The 14,361-nt window shown below is 35.3% G+C and overlaps 1 protein-coding gene across 10 annotated transcripts in view; it reads left to right on the plus strand.

Moving 5' to 3' along the window:
- Positions 1-14,361, plus strand: part of PPP1R13B (protein phosphatase 1 regulatory subunit 13B) — a 64,286-nt gene that overhangs the window by 5,327 nt on the left and 44,598 nt on the right. For 3 of the 10 annotated variants that reach the window (XM_071745425.1, XM_071745427.1, XM_071745431.1), the window contains exon 1: positions 6,776-7,032. The exons of 5 other annotated variants lie outside the window; for them this stretch is intronic. In XM_071745425.1, coding sequence (XP_071601526.1) covers positions 6,907-7,032 — 126 coding nt within the window. In that variant the 5' untranslated portion in view covers positions 6,776-6,906. Of the gene's footprint in view, positions 1-6,774; positions 7,033-14,361 lie in introns of those variants that run through there. 2 more of the 10 variants (XM_071745426.1, XM_071745430.1) reach the window with 2 other exon arrangements.

Below are 14,361 nucleotides of genomic sequence, written 5' to 3' on the forward strand. Positions count from 1 at the left end.
AGATGATTACATGCTTCCAAGTTTAATAGATTCTAATGACAGATCTCCAAACTACCAGAAAAACAGATCAATCTGAAGAGTTAAAATCGGTATTGGATAATATTTATCTTTAAAAATCTTTTATTTAAGAATCAGTGAGACACAGGGTTCAAAACTGATGGAAAATCTATTTATAAAAGAAGTGAAGAAAAATTTTAAAGATATTTGAAATCACCTAACATTATTTGCCAATTTAAGAAACAAAATTTTAAAATCTCATTTTGCTGGAGTCTGACACAAGCCAAAGAATGAAGCTCCTGTGTCCCAGACCAGCATATTCAGAGTTGAAGTATTTCCTCCCATTTGGGCAATAGTTATTTGCTTCTTCAAATCCACATTCTCAACAATTATTTTTTTATTTCTGAAGCTGCCTCGAGCTTTTAAGGACAGACAAATAAATATAAAATCCCTGAATGTTTAAAAAGATAATAAATGAGGGTTTTGATTTTAAGAAAAAGCATTAAATTGCAAATTCTTAAAAAATGGCGTTGTCTTTACTCGTGTATGGACAGCTCTTCGCATAATGGGGGCCCTTCCACAGCTGTATGAGCTACTAATACAAATAAAACAGTATGATAGAATGGTTTTTATAATATAGTAAGATGGCCTATATTACACATTAGATTAGCATGATTCAATCTGGTGGAATGGCATTTTTTGTTAAATAACTAACTATTCTTCTCAAGCCTGCAGTGGGCAACTATGCCATCTATGAAGAGAAATTAACAGAGCCATTTTTCCTCTAAAATACCTTTAATTAGAATCCACATGTGTATATTAAAATATTCTCTTACAGAATAGCCTATGAATAGTACTTTTCTTTGAGATGGTGAGGCTGATGAACTTATTTTTACTATAGTTTAGAATTATTTTTATCCTCCCATAAAAACAGTGACATGATCAAAAAAACATGATATGGACTTTCAGATTTGTTGCAATAAATAACTTCATTAATAATGGCTGATAAACTTGCAAATTATTCACTAGTCAGTTCAGATTTATTAATCAAACAAGGATATCATTATTGCTGATAACTATCCAGCTCTGAATTAATTACAAGATATTCTGTCTCAACATAACTGAAAATTCCTGATGTTGTATATTAAAGTGACACATCTTCCTCTACACTTCTACAACTGAATCTCCTAGGAGTGGTATTGCATGTTCCCCTAACACCTGGTCCTGCAGGGCTTTTCTGGAATGTGTAGGTTTTGGAAAAATCTTGAGAAACAAGTACAAAGTTGTGACAAGAAAAAAAAAAAAGGAAAAACAATAAAAACTAGGTGGCAGTCACTAGTCAGCTGTAATTTTTTTCCTGCCCATTGTGTTCTTACTCTAAAATTCATAGTGTAATTTAACCTGGTTCTTCAGTAGTGGAAGTACAATTAAGACTTTTTAGTTCCCAATTAATTGATTTGCTTAGCTGTAGAATTCTAAACCTGCATATGCTGCAGATACTCTATTTCACCTGTATATCCATTTGGCAAAAGGATTTCAGTTTCTACATCACTAAACTACTTTTTATGAACTGAGAATGGGGGAAACTGAGATTTCAACCTTGTACAGGTGGAATCGATGTAACTGCAGGGGGCTGCTCGAGTCCTGCCTCCCTGCTGCCCCCTCTCTTGCATGGGTGTGTGTCTGCTACTGTGCTGTGTCAGTAGGCAAACTCAGCAGGAATTGTTTGCTTTTTTTTTTTTTTTTTTTTTTTTTTTTCAGGATACTTTTCTGCCAGCTGAGCACACTGAAACCGACTCGGTGCAGGGTCAGAGATAAGCAATGGAACCAGCACAAGGGAGGGCAGAAATGCACAGGGCACCAGGAAGAATGTAATTTATGAGTTTAGGTTGTTGTCATTTTTCAGCCTGAAAGTACTCCATGGTGGTGAATAAATCTAGTGAGGTATATCTAGATGATTTTGATGTGTAATCCACGTCCCAAGTGACAGAGAAGAGAAAATTCCCTGCTCTCTGAAATCAAAACAAGGAACCAGTACAGTGGTCAAGGTCTCTGCCAGGCTGATCTAGGGGAATTTTTCCCATCCCAAACGCCATGGATAGACCCATGCACATAAGCACAGTGCATTGACTTAGATTCTGAATTAATTCTGTGTTCCACTCTCCTGAGAGTTGATTTTTGACACTGAGAGCAGCAAACTTCACTTTCCTAGTAGCCAAAATGTATGTCCAGACCTACAAATATGAATAGCTGTGAATTGTTTAGAGTTATACTATTAGATGAAATAAGCAATAGACAGGGTTCCATTATTAATATGTGGGCAAAAGTATTGCCTGCATTGCTCTCTGATGTTTACAGGCAAAGAATTAGGGTGGTTTGAGACAAGCAAAATTTACCATAGCCAGAAAGTACACGCTTACCTGCATATAAATATTTCTTTTCTAGTTTCTCAAAGAAGTTGGGTTAAGTCTTATTTACTGAGCAGGTACAATTTAAGTTGTGGAGACATACTTTGAATGCATGTTTGCATGAGAAAATCCTTTTCTAATCCTGTTTTCTTAATGCAGTTTGTATAATTTATGTTTCAAGCCAGATCTGCACCTGTTGGCATTTTTACTCATATTCTGAAGGTACTTAATTTCAATGTAGTTATGATACATTCATCATACTTAAACTTCATGATTTTCTACATCTCCCCTGCTACTTTTTAAAAAAAACAGGCTTAAGAAAGTGTATCTGAGTATCTTGTAAAATCTTAACCAGAGTATTGATCAAAACCTGACCTGAATCTATCCCATCTAGCCAAAGATAAGGGTTTTCAAATGATTTAGACAGAAAAAGTTGTCATATCTCTTTAATAAATGTTAGTAATATCTCAATCACTTCCTTTTATAAGATGTTTGTACATTGTTACAGTATAGTTAATGTCTGTAGAATGGTTTGCAGGCTTTTAGCATTTTCTATAGAGAAGAATGTAATGATGTGGACAGCATACAAAACTAGCATCTCTAATGAGTTTAAACAATTAAACTACTGATCACTTGCCTGAAACTATAAGCTATCTACTGCCATCTTAGCTCACTTATTTGGGCATCTGAAAATATACTAGCATTGAACTGACAGCCATTTCTCACAGATCCTGTATATATTTTTATAGTGGATGACTATGTTAGAAATGTAGCTTAGTCAAATACATACTTAGAAATAGTCAGTATTTCTCTTTAGTGTTCAAGTTGCTATTCAGATACATCAAGAGAGAAGTGGTTAGATTTTCCTGCTGTGTATTTAAAAGCAGGAAGTTCTTGGAAGTGAAATTTTTGGTGATTCTACAGACTAACAAACGGATTAATTACTATCCAGGCTCTAAACAGTTGGACTGGGTGTACACTTTGGGAGACTATTGAGTTCTTGCAACAGTGTCTTATAAAAATAAACTATGAAGCTCATCTCTGTATGTACCTTCATCTCTGCATGCAGCTCTGAATGTCTCAGCATGCCTAATGCTTGATTTCCTTATGTACTGCTTTATTGTCCCATGTTATTTGAATTTCAGAAAAATTTAGCTGCAAGTCTGAATCATGTAGTTCAGGTAGTGGAAAAAAAGATCTGTAGTGGTTGACCTCCTCAACACTTCAAAATCGTATCAGGATCAATACAATTATTTTAATACCATGCCATGTGTATTGGTGTCTATTCTAGGCAATGTCACTTGGAAATCTTCTCAGTCCTCTTTCTGAATAGCTTCTTGGTGTAGTAAACACTGCCGTGTATTTATTTACCATTTCACTGTCATTTATCACAACGTCAGCAAGAGCTTGTTTGATATTGGAATATGCTATAAAAATCCAAGCTTTTCATTGAAAAGTCTGTTACTTGTTATGTTTCCCTCCTGGCAAATTCCTGCCTGTAGCACCTTATTTTCACTTTTTTTTTTTTTTTTTTTTTCTTTTTAGATGGTGGATTGCAGTAGTATTTGTTTCTGCAGCCCTGATAGGAGTAAAGTCGTGAACTAGTCAAACTCTGAATTATAAACTGCTCTGTTACTTATGTTGGAAATATATAAATTAAATTATTCTAATATAAGTATCAATTAGTGTGCTTTTGTTTACTTTGAGCTAAACATAAAGAAATGGAATAATTTCCATGTTTCCTGACTTAGATTGCTTTATCCTTTTTATAGTGAATTTTCTTGTATTTGTGGTGCAAAATTATAGGACATAAAAGAGACATTAAATTGGATTTACTATGCAATGTTTCTAATAAAGTATTTTTGTGTTTCTGGGTGTTTTATAACATTCAGCCTAAAAAGTCTTTGTGTTTTAAGTCTTCAATGCATTATTGGGTTGCCCCTATTTACTACTCATTCCCCCAGTTATTTTATTAAACAAAAAGTTCTCCCTGTAGCTACCAAATACTGTTTAGTTTGCTCTCTGAGTTCTGAAGAACCGAGAAGCCTTGATGCAAAATAGAAGTAAGATTGATCTGGAGTGTGCATGTACTTGCCTGCAATTTTCAGAAGTAGGAAAAAGGTTTTGCTTTACTTTTTCTTATTATCTCACAAGTGATACAGAAGTTTTTCAAACAGTAATTTCTCAACAGCCTCTTTTCTTCCAGCACTAAGGGATGAGTGTTCTGATTGTGTGAGTGTTCTTTATAAACCTTTTGTCTTCTTTTCCTCACCTAAAGTGGGGACGAAAGTAATTCAGTCCCTGCTCTGTTAACTACTGCAGTTTTCTTGGAGAAATTATATCTTCTGATATGTGAAAGAATGCAAAAATGTGAATTCTGTAGTGTAGCTATGGCTGGTTTCATATATTGTCATCTGTGGTCATAGTGGAAAAAACACTTTGAAATGCTGGGGACTTAGGGATGCTTCTGTACATCCTAACATCCTTGGCAGAGCAGTTGGTAAAAATTCCTTTCTACACCTCTGCTCTATCTTCCCAGAATAGAGTGTGCTGGATGTATTTGACATGTTTTACCTGAATTATTTTTCATTTTTATTTTCTTTTCCCTTTGACTGGAAAAAGGGAACATGCCACAAATCACACTCTGCACAGGTCATTGAGCTTGCAGTTATTACACTGTAAGAGAACATTTCTCCATGAGAGAAAGTAAGAGGCTACATTGAGCTTGTAGTGGTTTTATCCTTTATCTGGTTTAACAAACTACACATAGGTATGTTCAGCTGTTTCAGAAAGAAAGATGACAGGATAAAGGTTTCAGTAACACGTATGTCTATTTTAGTCCATATTCTTCTTTTGAAAGAACTCAATTGTCCAATAGGGATGGTGGGCTTTAGAGTTGCCCCACCCTCCCATTCTTTTGGTCTGGATGTGTATGTCTCACCTTTCTATTGCAAGTAAAGCTTTTGCAAATTTGGGGGGTTCAGAAGAATTCAGCCAGTAGCCATAGTTGGAAGAGTGGCACAATATGTGTTAATATGTGCCCAGCTTTTCCTTTCAAATATTTATTCATGTGGCACATTTTGTTTTTCTGGCAGATAAAGATACAATCTGGTTTTGGAGAACAACCAGATTATATTTTTCCATCCTTCCAAAAGCAAAACAACCCTTCCCTTTTAAGAAATGTCCTCAAGTTTCAGTTACTTAAAATGTTTTCAGTTGTTAAGAGGTTAATTCTGAAATTATTCAACCAGTTGTATTCTCAGTAAACATCTCAATGTGATACATGTTTGCTGAAGAGGAAGGAATACTACTTCATGGGATCAGAATGTTTTTGTTACTGACAAAATAATGCATTAAGGGAGGACAGTATTATTTCTGAATGTTGAAACAGGCTAAATAGGGTATCTTACCATTTTTCTTTGCTGCTGCTTGTGGAGAAGGGTAATCTAACAACTCTGTGGATTACAAAAGAAGCTGAGAATGCCTTGCTTTTCCTTTCCTGCAGTTAGTGTGGAAGGTGCTACACAGAAAATGTAGCTCCTAGCTCAATTTTAAGAGTTGCTTTGTTCAAGTTCTGTTGATGTTTCATAGAATGGGTCGGACTTGTTTTTTGCTTAGTTTTTGTTTTTTGTTTCCCCCCTCTGATTTCTTTTTCCTTTTTATCCCCTTGGGTCACTTGCTCACTCTTTCTTTATTAAGTAAATGGAACAGGCTGAAGAGCATGCTTTGCTCCTGCCATCGCAGAGTACGAGCTGAATGCACTGTTGGTGCCATCTCTCTGTCTGTTCCCCACTCTGGATCCTGGGTGGTGCTGACAGGAATGATGATAAACATTCACTGTCCCTTGACATGAAGAGGCAATCAGAAACATAGTTTACCGTTTTATATTCTCTGCTGCTTGAATTACATCCAGAAAGAAGACAGACTTTGCCAAGAATGGAGTGGTGCTTGAACTATAGTATTTTTAGCCGTAAATCCATGGTGGATTTGTTGTTGTTTGTTACATGCTTAAGCTAGATGGTCTTTCATGAATCAGAAAAACATCATGGAAACGTCTTTTGATCTTTGTCAAGATCATTTTATCCTGGAACTTTGGCTCATATCATCGCCCCCTTCAAGAGGAAAATCGCTTCTTTCTCTTCTGAGGCAGTCAAAGCCTGAAATGTAAATTTATTTAAGATGATGACTTACTGTTTGTCATTATTATAATAACAAACACAGATTACTATTGCACAATGAGAGAAGCAGAACTCCCCTACAGCAACCTTGCCTAATTAGGTGAAACTTGATCTAGCCTATCTTGTTCCTGTCACAAGTGTGGCCTGTCTTGTTTCTTTAGAACTTCTTATCACTGCTCCTCATTACTGCTTGAATTCATATGCCAGTAGACCAAAAATACTCCATTTAAGTAGTTTTTCACTGTAGTTGTTGCACAGAAACTTTTCTTAGGTTTTAGTTCTACACAGTAGTTTTATATTCACTAATATTTACAGCTGTCCACATGAAGAATATTCTAAGGATGGTTCTTCAGAATGTTATACAAACATCAAAAGAGAAATCTTGGCTACCAGAAAAGACTGGACTTACCTCTAAAAACTGGACAAAGGACAGAATTATAAAAAAGAAGGTGGGGCTACTTTGCTTTTTGTTTATTTGCTGTAAAATTAAGCACTTTGAAATTTTGTTTTATAAAACTGAGCAATGTATCCTTATAATGGGTTAGAGAGGGATGTGGGATATTTACTTGAAAATCAGAGATTATTGCCTTCTCTGGGTTTTCGCTATATCTGAAATGTCTAAAATTTTTAATTTTATCCTGCATAAGTGGTTTGATTCTCTACTTAATTAGTATTTATTGGTTTTGATTCAGTCAAAGTAAATCTGAGAGTACAACATCTAGTTTTTAGACCTGCCATTTAAAACTAAAGAAAATGCCCAGGAAAGAGTTATTTTCTGTTATGCCCAATTTTCACTCTGATGGAAAGAAAGCTCTGCAGAGTGCTCGTTGAATCCCAAAGGGTATATTCATTTTTCACTTTTTATATTTTTGCCAAGCCAGATAACATTACATCTGTGTTTAAATGGTTGGTGTTCCCTGAAAGCAATACAGTAAACAATCAGTATTTTGTTACTACTTTCCGCTCAGCAGGAGAAAGCTGTGGCAGTCCCTTCTTGTTTCACTCTACTGAGAATAAAAGGAAAATGTAGCACTGATTACAGTGCCAACATGACATAGGGGTGTGTCTGTCTGTAGATTTCCTTGTTTCTAAAATGAAGAACTGATATTCAGTGCTGCAGATCACCTTTATCAATTGACAAAAAGCACAATGTCTTTAAAAATACTATACTAGTTAGGTGGCTTTGTTTCTTTGGGTTTGTTTTTGCTTTGTTTAAAAGTAAATAAAAAGGCACAAATGTCTGTCTTTACATAGGATACTTTATCAGATTATTTTTAATGCAGTAGGTAGGTCAGGCTTTTCTGGAATTCAGTAGATTTTGGATGACTTTGCTGTAGCTGTTGACAAGGTCGAGCACAAGACTGTAGAAGAATCAGCACCTCCCTTTCCTTAGCCTTGGCCAAAATATTTTTAATATTTTGAGAACACTCAGTTCTGTGATACAAATTCTGTGGGACACTTTTGGTGCCTGCAGATTTTAAAGACTAAGTTGTCTTTCAGGAAAGTTAACCCAAAATGTTATGCTGAACCCTATTCTTCAGTTTTACCCTGTGTTGACAGACTGAGCTTGCTTTCAGAGTAAATTACAGTATTTCTAATCCCAATGTTTAAAAACTTGGTATAGGATTTCTCCCCATATACCTCACATGATAATAAAGTAAAATACTCTTTTTCTCTCTTTCTCTCTTTCTCTCTCTCTCTCTCTCTCTTTTTTTTTTTTTAAGAGGACTTTGTGTGGGGGGGTATTGGGGACTTTCTCGTTGTTCGTTTGTGTTTGGTGTTTTTTAAAAAACAACAAAAGGGGAAGGAAAAAAACCCCACAAAAAACCCAACAACCCTAATTTGGGTGAATATGAATGTTTTTTTTCCCTGACTGGAAGGCTGAGATTCTTGTGTAATAACATTATCTCAGAAGCTGAGTCATCTTGGATTAATTTAGTTTTAGTTTTAATACATTGTCAGTTCACCTGCATTTACTGCAAATTTTAGAGTACTACAGTTGTGTTGTTCTTCAACAACACATCTTCTGTAATGGTTTGGAAAGTAAAATATTTAGTAGTATTTTTTAGCTTAGTTTTTTATTCGTATCTCATCCGCTGATTAAATGAAATAGACAGTTAATATTTTACGATTGTTGTTTCAAGCTTGTCGTGCATTTGATGTATGACCTACTGGTAACCTTGACAGATGTGAAAGATTTGAACTTTAGGTTGTGTTTGCAATCTTGTATGCTGAGATGTGGTTGTAGTGCCACAGTGATTCCTCTCACATTTCCCCTGGGGGCAGGAACAGCTGACCCAGTACTGAATGTTCCCACTTAACTCTCTGAACCATTTGGTTTGGAGGACCTTGGTTTGAAGATGTGAAGAAATGTAGTGGAAATGTGAACATCATATTTGTATTTCACCAAAATAGACCTGTTAAGAGTTCATGGAGAAATGGACTTCAGGAAAAATGACTACACCAGTGCAGCTATTATGATCTGGAGTCTTGCTATCCCCTGAACTTCTGACTTCTTGATTATTCCTGGTGTTCCAGCCATTTGCAAATGCTGTGTCTGCTGGACTTTTTTAAGAAGAGTTTTGCAATAATCCATTGTTCAAGGAATTCTCACATTAATAAGCCCAAACAACTGTTAAAATATTTAGTTATAGCAGAGGTATTTACTAGTTTCTTAAGTAGATTAGAAATTTCTTTTACATTTTCATTTAATAATGAGCACAAAAGCAATGATAACTTTTTTTATTTATCAATGATCATTTTTATTTAATATCAAGCACAAAGTTTGCTGATTTTTTAAAAAAATTTTTTCCAACGTCCTCTGGATAAAAACAATTGAAATTAGGCAAGTAGTACTAGATGAGGTAAATCATCTTAATATTCACAGCCAAAAGTATTCTAAAAGATAAAAAAGGGTATTCTTAATGAAGCCACAGAGTATCAGTCTCTGAGACTTCTTTGGCTTTATTTGATTTGAAGATCTCTTTTATGTTCTTGCTTGATAAATGGCAAAGTCACATTTGCAAGAGTCCTGCAACAAATCAGTTATTAATTTGCAAGGTGAGAATACTTAATTTCTGTGTCGTGAGATGTCATGAACCTTAAAAGGGGTTCAGGAAATCCAGCATCAGCTGACTGAAGCAGAGAATCTTATGAAGAGTCTCCAATTTCCACCAATAATATTATATTTATTATTATAATTATATTATTATTTCCAGTAATAATTATGTTTATCATGAAAGATAGCATATGGCCCACAGTCTTCTAAACAGGGGAACAAAACAAAATTTCCAAGCCTTGTTCTGGAAAGAGTTTCCAAGACTTGTTCTGTTGCCTAATAGAGAGATGTGCACAGCAAGAACTTGTCAGTTTACCTAGAATTATCCCTGCATTCTGAAGTCTTTTTACATGGTAACTGGTGTCTTGACAGTCCTTTGGTAGAATTATTTGCCTCAAAGAGCAACAACAAGATCTCTTGCTGTTTCTCCAGATGTAGCAATTTAGGAATCAAGCCAACAGATAATAGGAAGCAGGGATGTTGAACTCATTCTGTAGCAAGTGCCAAATTACATTTTCCACTAGAAAACATCACAAGAGGCATGTTTTATGGATTTCTCTAACTTCAGGCTCTGTTGCTTTAGCTAATGATGTTAAATATTGCACTTGGACAGATTTCCTTTTAGATTAATAGTTTTATTTGGATTGTAACCTCTTTTATTCCTTTAGCTTGTTCCTGTTCAGCTATACCCATCTTCCCTTCTGTAGCCACATGCTTACCACCCGTCCTTTAAATTAATTTATCCAAATCTCAGCTCCTGCTTGCTTTTAACAGAACCATCTGAATCTAACAGAAGGCATTTCAACAGTGTGACAACACACAACTTCTAGAAAGATAATGTCTGGAGAGCTGGCAGTGGTTTAGCACCATAGATTAACTGTGACTGCTAATATACCTTAAAAGCTGATATAGGATTATAATGTCCCAATGATTGTGTCACTTTTCTGTCTTGGGTAGATGTTAGAAACTTAATGTTTATTAGGTCAGGGTTGATTTTTTTTAATTTTTTTTTATTTTTTTAAGCCCTATTTATATCTTACTTCTCTTACACCCATTTGAGTCTGTGCTTTGCTGGTGTTGTTTACACCAGTGAATTTTAGTTGCTATTGTTTTCATTAGATATTGTTTTCTTAGAGATCTGGATGTCTTTCAATTTACTACAATACCTTTCATTTAATAATCTATCGTGCTTAGTCGAATATATTCAAATACATGATGATAGTTGCCATTTCCTTCCTCTAGCAAGAATGTTTACTTATTTCTCTGCCCTACAAAAAACCCTGCCACTGAAAGAGTAAGAGGCTTCAAATTCCAGATCTACAGTTGATGCTGTAGCTTTTTATCTTTCAGTGAGAACAAGAAAGGTCATTAAGTATGCCTTCAGCAAACACATATCCAGTAGGTGTAGATTTCTCAGAGTCTGAATCCTGTTTTTTAAAAGCTTTTTTAGAGAGGGCAAAAGTAACAGTCCTGGAAGTCCTGTGGGGAAATGTCTCTGGGTTTTGCCAATTATTTAAGCCACTGCATACATGTAGGCCTGCTGAAAATGTAGGGAAATCTTACTTAAGGATTTCATTTAATGTTACGCTTCCAAATTTCTACAAAAGTAGGTGGTTGTTGTTTTTTTTTTTTTATTAAAGTAATTGCATTGTCAGTAAAACAATTGTCTGACAAGACTTTTCTCCTGGTGGTGTTTTTGGTGTCCAGGTCATCTGGTGCAGAGCCTGGTGAAGGTGGTTTTCAAGGTGGATCAATTTGTTTATTTTTTGTCTTGCAGTGATTGCCAAACAGCAAGCTAAACAAATAGTAGCCCACAGCTGACTGCTATACATTTCTAGTGTTTGAGATTTGCTCCCACTTCTGTGAAATCTTTTGCAGGGCCATATGGAGGCAGTTGGCTTCAGATTTGGCAGTGTAATAGGAAACATGCTACTGGCTTCACAAGTCTGCATTTTGACAGAAAACTTTTACTCATTTTTGTATTCTTTGCAAATTAAAGTCTGTTGGTTTCAGTAGCTTGTGAATTTTACTAATAGAGTCAAAAGGCATCACTGGGCTTTAAATTTTGTCCTGACCTCATAGTTTTCAAAGCCTGTATGTGAGGAAATGTATTCAGAAACATGGAAATTGGACACAGTTATTTCTCAATGAGTATATGAGGAAGGGGAAAAGGTGTTCAAGCAAAGAAGTCTATTGATGAAAGACTCAGTAATCAATAATAACTTTGCTGTAATTCTCGATGCTCTTATTTCAAGCAACTCAAACATACTGCAATAAATTCTTCAACATTTATTTTTAAAAAGAACAGTTTAGTTCTGGAGGTAAATAATTGCTGGAACAAGGTATGCTGGTGAGTAACTTGCTTTTTAGACGGACTTGAAATGTTTCTTTTTAATAGAGGGATGTGAATTTACTTTTGTCTTGGGTTTCCATATAATAATCAACAAGAGAGATTTATTTGGCATTTTTTTGTTTTGAAGTCACAACAATATAAAGACATGCTCATGACTGTAGTCAAGAATGTATCTTTAAGAGGCTTTAATTAAAAGTTCTGTGGTTGAAATTTCATAGTCTGCTTTCTTTTAAATTTAATTCCTTAAAGCTTCACCTAATGAAGGCTATAATCTTTAAAAGGAACAGTCTTCACACTTCAAGTTAAGTTAAAATTCTGCTTTAGTGCTTGAAATATGAAACTAGAATTTCTGTAGCTGTAGCTGATACAAGATTTATGTAATAGCATGAATTCCAGGCAAGCAAACTTGCATGAGATAATTTATAATTTGTAATTCTTTTCTCTGATCATCCTGTCTGTGAACTGTGCATCTTAGTATGTCTCATCATCAAAGGGATGATTTTTCACCTCTTCACATTTTGCTTGCATCTCATTCAGCAATTTCTCTAGTAAGTAAAAATCTCAGACTTAATCAAAGTTGGTATTTGATTGATGGGGCTTTGACATTTCACTAAGATATGGATTTGGATGTTTGGTTAAAATTCTATTGCAGTAGAACCTTAAATATAGCAAGCTCCTGGTACTTCCAAGTCAGCAGAATCAAGGATGAAAGTTAGAAAAACTTTTGGGACACGTTGAGGTCTCTCCTGTCCAAGAGATACTTTGAAGAAGTCTTCTCTGCTGATTGTTCTCATCTTGGAGTTGTAGGCACCAGGAAGTGCTTTGAAATGGCAAAGGACAGGATAACGAGTGGATTTTTTGGAACTCTTTAGTAGAGGAAAAAGCATAGTGAGAGGATAAAGCCTTTTAGTTCCTGTGAAACAGAAGGAGTGAAGTTGGCAATTCTATCTGAGATGTTTGGTACCATTGTGTGTCAGCCTTTTAACAATTAATATTTCATATATTTCAAATGTCTGATCAGTCTTCTTCTGGACTTTTTGGGGGGTTTTATCTTTACACAATGAAATTTCTATATTATTTTGTTTTTTAAAAAGGGAAAATCTTATAAAACTACATAGCAGTGTGTGAATTTAGCCATATTAAATGTCTGGCATATTCTTAACGTTCATTCATATGCTGGTTAATTCTTAAACTGGCAGAAGTTATTAACACAAAGATCTGTTATCCACTATACCTTTAATAGATAGTCTATACCTTTAATATATGGTAGGTGTTCCTGTCTTTAGCCTTGGGTAATGAGAGCAATGGATAGCACAATGAGAAAAGTAAATGTTTTTCATTTTCTTAGTGTGTTTTTTGTCTTCTTAACCTTTTGTTCAATATCTGAATGATCTAATTCCCATTCTATCATAGATGTGATTTCTCTAGATTTTGTTGTTGTTGTTGAGGACTTCAGGCCATGTACAGGAAAGGTGATGGTCATATGATCCATTTTTGCCAGGGTTTTGAGTGGAAGCATGAGGGTTAGTTAAAAAACAATTATATGTGAAATAAAAAGCTATGAGTAATGTCCCATCTTCATCCCCAGAACTCACTATTTCTCTTTTTCTATTTGAATATATGACTACTACTATTAACAAAAATCTTGGAATTGTTTGAACTGGTACTATTTCAGGTCATGCTGAAACAGTATTATAAATATATTCCTGGCCTGATAGGCAGCACTTCTCAGCATAATGTCAGCTTAATTGTGTTCAATACGTTCTGTGGACAGAACAGCAAAGGGGAAGTCACTTTGCAGGTGTATATAAGGTGTGATTAACAACACAGAAGAGAGCATTAAAACACCTGTTCAGCACAGGGAAAGTAGAAACTGATTTGAAGGACAATTTCAGCATCGGTTTCTTAAAATGAAGTGAGAAATGGTAGGGAAGAAGTTTCCCCATCTCAGTGGAGAAGTGAAGGCCAGTGAATTGCACTTATCAGGACTGATACATAAAGGTAACATGGTGAAAGCCATAGGCATGAAGAACGATTTTTGCTGTGATAGGCATAATGAGTCAAAAAGACACCATCTGGGAATTAGGTAACTTTCTGAGCTCTTGAGAGCACTAGTTGAGCCAGTTGATAGAAAAAAATGTCTCCATGTTTCATATTGTAGAGGAAAACTACAGACAGATCTGAGACAGAAGACTGAGGAAGTGATTGGACTCAAAGCTACCTGTATTACAGCTCTTTGTGATAGGTACCTGTGTACCTAATGAGTATGAAATCTGTGGAGTCATCAGAGAAACATGGCTAAGGACTGTATTACAGCCATATGAAACTGAATTGAATGGATAGACATTCACAGAGGTGACTGAACAT

Source organism: Heliangelus exortis, chromosome 5 (genome assembly GCF_036169615.1).
Source record: "Heliangelus exortis chromosome 5, bHelExo1.hap1, whole genome shotgun sequence".
NCBI classification, from domain to species: Eukaryota; Metazoa; Chordata; class Aves; order Apodiformes; family Trochilidae; genus Heliangelus; species Heliangelus exortis.